General features: G+C 60.4%; 1 protein-coding gene across 1 annotated transcript; it reads right to left on the bottom strand.

The window, feature by feature from the left end:
• Nucleotides 1–464: 464 nt before the first annotated feature.
• LOC104032127 (kallikrein-14) lies at nucleotides 465–6,923 on the bottom strand. Its single transcript, XM_075724840.1, has 6 exons — nucleotides 6,833–6,923; nucleotides 4,796–4,888; nucleotides 4,548–4,710; nucleotides 3,583–3,836; nucleotides 1,679–1,815; nucleotides 465–617 (listed from the first exon to the last, which is right to left on the bottom strand). The coding sequence occupies exons 1-6, from the start codon at nucleotides 6,921–6,923 to the stop codon at nucleotides 465–467; spliced, it is 891 nt and encodes a 296-aa protein (XP_075580955.1).
• Between the last annotated feature and the right edge of the window lie 1,434 nt (nucleotides 6,924–8,357).

Raw genomic sequence — 8,357 nt, 5'->3', positions numbered from 1 at the left:
AGCCACATGTCTTGGTCCTTGGGAGATGACAGGTAGGAGAGCGTGAGTGAAGGAAACGAGGTTTGTCTTCAAATAAAATCAACTTCTCCTCCTGTAAAGTCGCGTATTTTGGGGATGGCGGGAAGGTTCTGACCTCAAAATGAAGTCCATGGCTGTGAGTGGACACTGGATGACCCCGGAGGAGAAGCAATGTCTGGGATTGATCGTGAAATCTAATTTTTTTTTTTTTTTTGGGGGGGGTGGGGGGCAGCTTGAAAGGACAAAATTTCCCACCAAACATCACAACGCTTTAATTTCTCGTTCCGTCCCACCCACCCTCTCACCAGCTTCACCAGGTGACCCTGGCTCTACCCACAACCTCGCCACAGCCTCAGTTGTCCCAGCGTCCTGCCCCGGTGAGCGGTGGTAGCGCGGACGTGGTCCTCCGCCCTCCCCCTGGGCACGTGGAGGTTGCTGGAGTGTCACTAGTTGTCCTTCATGGTCTTCTGGATCCACTGGGCGTATCTACAGACCTTGGTGTAGACACCAGGTCTCTTGGGCTGCCCACATTTCTCCATGCCCCAGGACACGATACCTTGGAGGGTCCCGTTGCAAACCAGAGGTCCTCCGGAGTCACCCTACGGAAAGATGTGGTGTGAACCCGCCATTCTCCACTGGGTCACCCAACCCTTGTTGGGTTGGCCAACTCCCTGTGGCTTGACCCACCATTGTTGGGCCTCATTGGGTTGGGTGACCTCTCTGGGTTGGACAGCCGTTGTTGGCTTGGCCAACTGTTGTTGGCTTGGCCAGCCATCATTGGGTTGGCCAGCCATCGTTGGGTTGGCCAACTGCCGTTGGCTTGGCCAGCCATCATTGGCTTGGCCAGCCATCATTGGGTTGGCCAGCCATTGTTGGGTTGGCCAACTGCCGTTGGCTTGGCCAGCCATCATTGGGTTGGCCAGCCATCGTTGGGTTGGCCAACTGCCATTGGATTGGTCACCTCCTACTGGTTTGGTCAACCTTTTTGGGGTTGATAATCTACGATTGGGTTAAGCAACACTTGACTTTGGGCTGTCCAACCCTGGAGTTGTTCCACCATCATTGCGTTGGGTGACCAACTCCCATTGGGTCAGCTAATGCTTGGCGCCTCGTTTAACCGTCACTGGGTTGGTCAACCACACCAGTGGGTTGGCCAAATCCCTTTGGGTTTTCCAGCCATTGCTGAGTTGGCCAATTCTACTTGAGTTGGCCAACCCTACTTGAGTTGGCCAACCCTTCTTGGGCTGAAGAACCAACACTGAGTTATTCAACCCCCCTTGGGTTGGCCAGCTGTTGTTGAGTTGGCCAACTAAGTATGATTTGGCCAACCCTTGTTTGGGCTGAAGAACATCACTGGGTCGGTCAACCACGCCAGTGGGTTGGCCAAATCCCTTTGGGTTTTCCAGCCATTGCCGAGTTGGCCAATTCTACTTGAGTTGGCCAATTCTACTTGAGTCAGCCAACCTTTGTTGGGTTGAAGAACCTCACCGGGTTGGCCAACCCTCATTGGGTTCATGAGCCACCGTTAGGCTGCCCAAGAGAGGAAGACCCCCATTGTGATGACGAGGGGACACGGCCCTTTCTGCCCCCAGGGTCCGCCTTGGAGACGGCCCCCGGTGGAAAACTGGCAACGGCAGAGGGGGGGACATTTTGGCCGTACCTGGCAGGAGTCCCTACCGCCTTGGAGGCTCCCGGCGCACAGCATGTTCTCGGTGATGGAACCGGGGTATAACCGGTTGCACTCAGCCGTCGAGAAGATGGTGACGTTGACGCACTGCAAGACGTCCGGGTAAGAGACTGAGACGGGAAACGGAGGGGGGTGGGGGGAAGAGAGAAACCAGAGCAATCGACCCGGGAACCGGCAGAAAATCGCCCCCCTCCCCCCCCAAATCACCCCCCCCCCCCCAGCGCCGACACCCCCGCCCCGCCCCGGCGAAGAGGGGGTTGCAGCTCCCCCGGGTGAATTCACGTGGGGATGCTTCTCCAGCTTGGGTGGGGTTTTTTTTTTTGGGGGGAGGGAGGAAAATGAGCTGTGTGGGGACGTTTTCAAACTCTCGGAGGGAAAGTCGCCCGCGGGGGCGCGGCCCACGGTGGTGAAACCTCCTCCCGGGGGAATTTCTGAGGCGGAAGAGGGGAACTCCTGAAACAGGGTCCTTTTTTTTGGGTGCCTTCTCCCAAATTCTGTCTTATTTTGCTTTGGTACATTTTCCTTGCATGCCCTTTAATTTCATTTTAGGATATTACTATTCTATCCCATTTCAGCCATTTTTTTTCTCCTGGGGTTTTTAAGTTGGTTTTAATTTTAAGTTGGTTTTAATTTTATTCCCTGTACTATTTAACTTAATTTGTTTCGCTTTTATTCTGCTCCCTTCTGTTCTACGTAGCTAATTTTCTTTCATTTAATTTATCTTTGGGTCTCATTGGCTTTATTTTATTGTTTCCTCCCTTCCTTTCCCTTCTTTCCTTTTCATTTGATAGAAATCCATACCACTTGCTTCTCGTTTAATCCGTTATTCGATTTCTAGGACTTTAGGTGTTTTTAGGCCGCTCCTTCTTATTTCTTTTCATCGTATTCAGTATAAATTAACCTAATTCCATGTTATTTCCTTCCTTTTCCTCCTCTGCTGCCCCTTTTTGGTCCCGTTTCTTAGGAGAGGACCCAGGTGTCCAGGAGAGGATCCAGGTGTCCCGGAGAGCACCCAGATAATCCAGGAGACCATCCAGGTGTCCAGGAGAGGGCCCAGATGACCAGGAGACCACTCAGGCATATGAGAAAGGATCCAGGCACTCCTGAGAGGACACCGGTGCCCACGAGGGGACTTGGGTGTTCAGGAGAAGACCCAGGTGTCCAGGAGAGGACCCAGGTGTCCAGGAGGGGACCCAGGTGTCCAGGAGAGGACCCAGATGTCCAGGAGGGGACGTAGGTGCCCAGGAGGGGACTTGCTGTTCAGGAGAAGACCCAGGAGAAGACCCAGGCATCTGGGAGGGGACCCAGCGTCCAGGAGAGGACTCAGGCACTCATGAGAGGACCAAGGTGCCAAGGAGATGACCCAGATGTCCAAGGAGGAAACCCACACCTCTGGGAGAGGACCCACACCTCCAGGAGAGGACCCAGATGTCCAGGAGACCACCCAGGCATATGAGAAAGGATCCAGGCGTTCCTGAGAGGACACCGGTGCCCAGGAGGGGACTTGGGTGTTTGGGGAGGACCCAGGTGTCCAGGAGAGGACCCAGATGTCCAGGAGGGGACCCAGATGTCCAGGAGAGGATGTAGGTGCCCAGGAGGGCACTCGGGTGTCCGGAAGACCCAGGCATCTGGGAGGGGACCCGGGTGTCCAGGAGAGGACCCAGGCACTCATGAGAGGACCGAGGTGCCAAGGAGATGACCCAGATGTCCAGGGGGGGAAACCCAGACCTCCAGGAGAGGACCCAGGCATCCAGGAGGGGACCCAGACCTCCAGGAGGGGACCCACACCTCCTGGAGGGGACCCAGACCTCCAGGAGAGGACCCAGACCTCCAGGAGGGGACCCAGGCATCCAGAAGAGGCCACGGGTACTGGGTACCTTCTGGGGAGCTGGTGGCCCCCCATCCCGAGGTGACACAGGTCGTGCCAGGCTCTGGGAGGCAGGAGGCCACGGGGATGGGCTGGATCCTGCTGGTGAGGATGACGGGCGCCAGGAGCTTTATCATCATGATGTCGTTGTCCTTGGTGGTGGGGTTGTAGTCGGGGTGCGCCACCAACTTCTGCACCATCGCCCGCGCCTCGCCCCACTCCCGCGTGTAGAGGTTGTGCTTGCCCAGGCGGATGGTGGTGATCCTACGGCAGGCAGGAGGGACGCGTGGGACACGCAGCGAGGTGGCTAGGACCACAAGACCATGGCCCACATGTGGGGCTTGGAGGCCACGGTGTGGTGACAGCACTTGCGGGGCATGGCGTGGCTGGGACGTGTGGGACACGGGTGGCCTGGCCCATGTACGGGCCATAGAGACTGTGACGTGGCCATGTGGGATGTGGCATGGCCAGGACACGTGTGGGACGCGGGGACTGCAGCATGGCCGTGGGATTTGGCCAGGACACGTGTGGGACACGGCGCGGCCCGTGAACGGGACATGGGGACCATGGTGCAGCCATGGCATGTGGTGGGACACAGCATGTCCAGGACACGTGTGGGACATGGAGAGCATAGTCCACGTATGGGATACAGAGGCTGTGAGGTGGCCACAGCACTTGTAGGACACGCGTGGGACATGGGCTCTGCAGCGTGGCTAGGACATGCGTGGGACACGGCGTGGCCCACGTATGGGATGTGGGGACCGTGCCGCATGCGTGACACACGTGGGGCGTGGCATAGCCAGGACGCGTGTAGACCACAGCGCGGCCATGACACGCATGGGACCACAACACAGGACACGTGCAGGCCATGGAGACCACGACACGTGGGACGGGGACGCACTGCGGTGGGGGGGGGGGGGGGCGCAGGCCGCGGCGGGCGGGGCGCGAAGGCGGCACGCAAGGCGTTGCCCTTACCCCGGTGTGGTGCAGTGGGCCGCCGTCACCACCCACTGCCTGGCCACCAGGACGCCGCCGCAGTAGAGCTTGTACATGTCGAGGATGGCCACCTGCCACGGCTGCGAGTGGGGCTCGCAGTCCATGCCACCCACCACGCGCGTTTCGCCCGCCGCCGAGGACGCTGCGAGGGATGAGGCGAGCGGGGAGGCACCCGTTAGTGCCGCCGTGCCCGCGTCCGCCGCCGGCCCCTCCAGCCCTGCACTCACCCGTGGACGTCACCAAGAGCAGGGCTCCCAGCAGCTTCAGGGTGCCCCATAGCCTGCAGGCCACCATGGCTCGCTCCTCCGTCACCGTGGCCGCTGTGGGGCAGAGGGGTTAGTCCCGCGATGGGGGTTTTGCCCTTCGTGGCTTCACCTGGACCCTCTGCCCCACTGCCCGCTCCAGGAGAAGCCGAGATGTTTCTCGGGGGGCATCGTGGCACCTCCACGCATTTTGGTGGGGGGCGGGGCATTGCGGTAGCTCCACGCCGTTTTGGGGTCTACACCAGTGTGGCGCGGGCGGGGGGGGGGGGGGCGGCCCTCGGTCCCCTCCGCCCAGCGGTCGGGGCTGCACAATTCGCCCTGTCATCACGCTTTTGCAACGGTGACATCATTATCCCAAGTGCCACGGCGGCAATCAAGACAGTCATCGTTAATGAGGCCCGTAATTATGGGCTCCGCCAACTCCTCCGCCTCCCCCTCCTTGTCTTGAGGCAATTGACCTCCCAGCACCTCACACTGCCCTTGGATGCCTCCCTCGGGCTGGCGCTGTGGGTCGTGCCCCCTGGAGACACGGGTCGTGGCCCCCCCATGGTTGGGGGGGTCACGGTTCTTCAAGGCTGTGGGTTGGAGGCACCCTTGGATGTGGGTCATTGCTCCCCGCGGACGTGGGTTGCAAGGACATGGGTCATTGCTCCCCATGGCTCTGGGTCATGGTCCGCCATGGCTGTGGGTCATGGTTCCCCATGGGTGATGGTTCCCCATGGGTGATGTCTCCCCATGGCCATGGGTCGTGGTTCCCCATGGCCATGGGTCATGGTTCGCCATGGCCATGGGTTGGAGGCACCCATGGCCACGGGTCATTGCTCCCCGTGAACGTGGGTCATGGTTCCTCATGGCAGTGGGTCATTGCTCCCTGTGGAGAAGGTTTGTGGGCCCCACAGAAGTGGGTCAAGGCTCCACGTGACTGTGGGTCACGGTTCCCATGGCCATGGGTTGGAGCCACCCATGGGTGTGGGTCACCACTCCCTGTAGACATGTGCCACGGGCCCCACAGATAAAGGAAATGGGTCCCATGGGCACAGGTCATCGCTCCCCACGGACGCGGGAGGTGGGCCCCACGGACATGGGTGGTGGGCCCCATGGACATGGGTGGTGGACCCCACAGACATGGGTGGTGGTTCCCTGCGGAGAGGCTGGATGAGGATGGGAGGCTGGGGGAGGGGGGGCTGAGGGAGGAAGGCTGAGGACGGAGGGATGGAGAGAGTGCAGAGCCGGAGGGATGCGGGGAAGGAGGGATGGGGCCAGCACGGAGAAGGCGGGAGGGATGGAGATCATGGATGGAGGGATGGAGAAAGAAGGGTGGATGGAGGAATCACGGAGGAGGAGGGATGGAGTGATCGTGGAGAAGAAGGGATGGACGGAGGTCTGGGATCAAGGGATGAAGAAAACACGGAGAAGGAGGGACGGACGGAGGTGAGGGACAGAGCTGGAGCAAGCGTGGAGAAGGAAGGAAGGACGGAGAGCGGGGAAGGTGCAAACATGGAGAAGGAAGGAAGGGTGGAGATCGGGGATGGAGCAAACATGGAGAAGGAAGGAAGGACGGAGAGTGGGGATGGAGCAAGCGTGGAGAAGGAAGGAAGGTTGGAGAGCAGGGATGGAGCAAGCGTGGAGAAGGAAGGAAGGACGGAGAGCGGGGAAGGTGCAAACATGGAGAAGGAAGGAAGGTTGGAGCTCAGGGATGAGTCAAACACGGAGAAGGAAGGAAGGGTGGAGATCGGGGATGGAGCAAGCGTGGAGAAGGAAGGAAGGCTGGAGATCAGGGACGGAGCAAGCCTGGAGAAGGAAGGAAGGAAGGACGGAGAGCGGGGACGGAGGGACGGGTCAAACCTGGAGAAGGAAGGACAGACGGAGATCAGGGATGGAGCAGGCAAGGAAGCGTGGACGGAGGCGAGGGCCAGCAGGTGGAAGGAAGGGCCGTGGCCCATGGCCTCTTGCTGGAGGGGCCCCTGTCACCCCCCGCCCGCCACCCCCATCCCGGCAAACCTCTCCGCAGGTCCCCGCTGCGCCCCGCCGGGGGCCGGGGGGGGCCGCCCCGCTCCTTCCCGGCCGAGCTCTCCCGGTTCCTGGCCGACATCCCGTCCGGCCGTGGGGACGGGGCAAACTCCTCGCGTCCGGGCGCGGGGGTGCGTCCGTCCGCCTGTCCCCCCACCCTCCGCCGAAAAGAAATTAAAAAAAAAAAAACACACAAAAAAAAAAAAAAAAAAAAAGGAAAAAAAAACCCCAAAACTGTCCCAACTGGCCCCGGCGCGTCTCCTCTGCCGCTGCCGCCGCAGCTCCGCGCCCGTCCCTCCCACGTGAGCGCCCGCCGGTTTTATAACGGCGTCGGGGCCCGGCCCGGCTCGTCCCACCCCGGGGCTGAGCTGGAGGCGTCTGACGGGTGCGAAGACGCCTTCCCGCCTCCTTCCCTAATCCCTCGGCGCTTCCTCGGCACCGCCTCGCCTTGCTTCACGGCCGGAGGCGGCGGCGGCGGCGGCGGCGCCTGCTGATTGGTCGCTTGCCTCCGGGGCTCGGCGGCTGCCCATTGGCCGGCTCGGCCTGCCGTGGCGATGCGGAGGCGCCGATTGGCCGGTTGGCTCTGGAGAGGTGATGGCGCCGGTAGGGCAACCGGCTTTGGGAACCCAAGGCAGGTGATTGGCCAGTCATGTGGAAGGCGAAGGCGTGACATTGGCCGGCGGCTTTGGAGACCGACACGATCTGATTGGCCGACGACCTCGGAAACTCCCACATGGCGATGGGCCAGCTGGAGATGTGGACGCGTTCATTGGCCAACGGCTTTGGAGACCAACACGATCTGATTGGCTGATGTCTTTGGAAACTCCCGCACGGCGATGGGCCAGCTGGAGATGCGGACGCGTTCATTGGCTGTCATTGGCCGATGGCTTTGGAGACTGACACGATCTGATTGGCCGATGTCTTCAGAAGCTCCCACACGGTGATGGGCCAGCTGGAGATGCGGACGCGTTCATTGGCCGGCGGCTTTGGAGACCGGCGCATGCTATTGGCCAGCTGCCTTTGCAAGCCAGCGAGTCCCATTGGCCAGGCAGCGTTGGAGACCAGCGCGTGCTGGTTGGCTGGAAAGCTTTGGAGAACAGCACGCGCCGGTTGGCCAACCGGCTTCAGAGATCAGCGCATGCTGATTGGCCGAGCAAATGAAGAGATCAGCAGGTACCGATTGGCTGGCCAGCTTTGGAGAGCGGCTGATTGGCCAATCAGCTTTGGAGACCATCACGCGTAGTTGGCCGGCCGGCCTTAGGGCTGGAGCAGACAACCGAAGCTGTTGCACGTGGTTCACCAGCGCTTTCACGGTGCGTCCACGCGGCTGTGGTTAACACACGCATGCACATGCAGAGCCCTACATGACAGCACACCTCCACACGTCCACGACACACATGCACACATCCATAACGCTCCATGACACGTGTCCACACGTCCATAACACGTCTGCACATCCACAACACGTCCACACATCCACACGTCCACGACACGCATGCACATGTCCATAACACTC

This window comes from Pelecanus crispus, chromosome 25, assembly GCF_030463565.1.
Source record: "Pelecanus crispus isolate bPelCri1 chromosome 25, bPelCri1.pri, whole genome shotgun sequence".
NCBI classification, from domain to species: domain Eukaryota; kingdom Metazoa; phylum Chordata; class Aves; order Pelecaniformes; family Pelecanidae; genus Pelecanus; species Pelecanus crispus.
Note: the sequence above shows the minus strand (reverse complement) of the source record. Positions and strands in the feature narration are given on the sequence as shown.

Excerpts from the sequence above, each read along its gene's own strand:
- LOC104032127 (XM_075724840.1), bottom strand. The coding sequence starts at position 6,923 with ATGTCGGCCAGGAACCGGGAGAGCTCGGCCGGGAAGGAGCGGGGCGGC. Across the intron at positions 4,711-4,795 it reads GCTCTTGGTGACGTCCACGG|CGTCCTCGGCGGCGGGCGAA; the intron begins GTGAGTGCAGGG and ends CATCCCTCGCAG. Across the intron at positions 1,816-3,582 it reads GGCCACCAGCTCCCCAGAAG|TCTCTTACCCGGACGTCTTG; the intron begins GTACCCAGTACC and ends TTCCCGTCTCAG.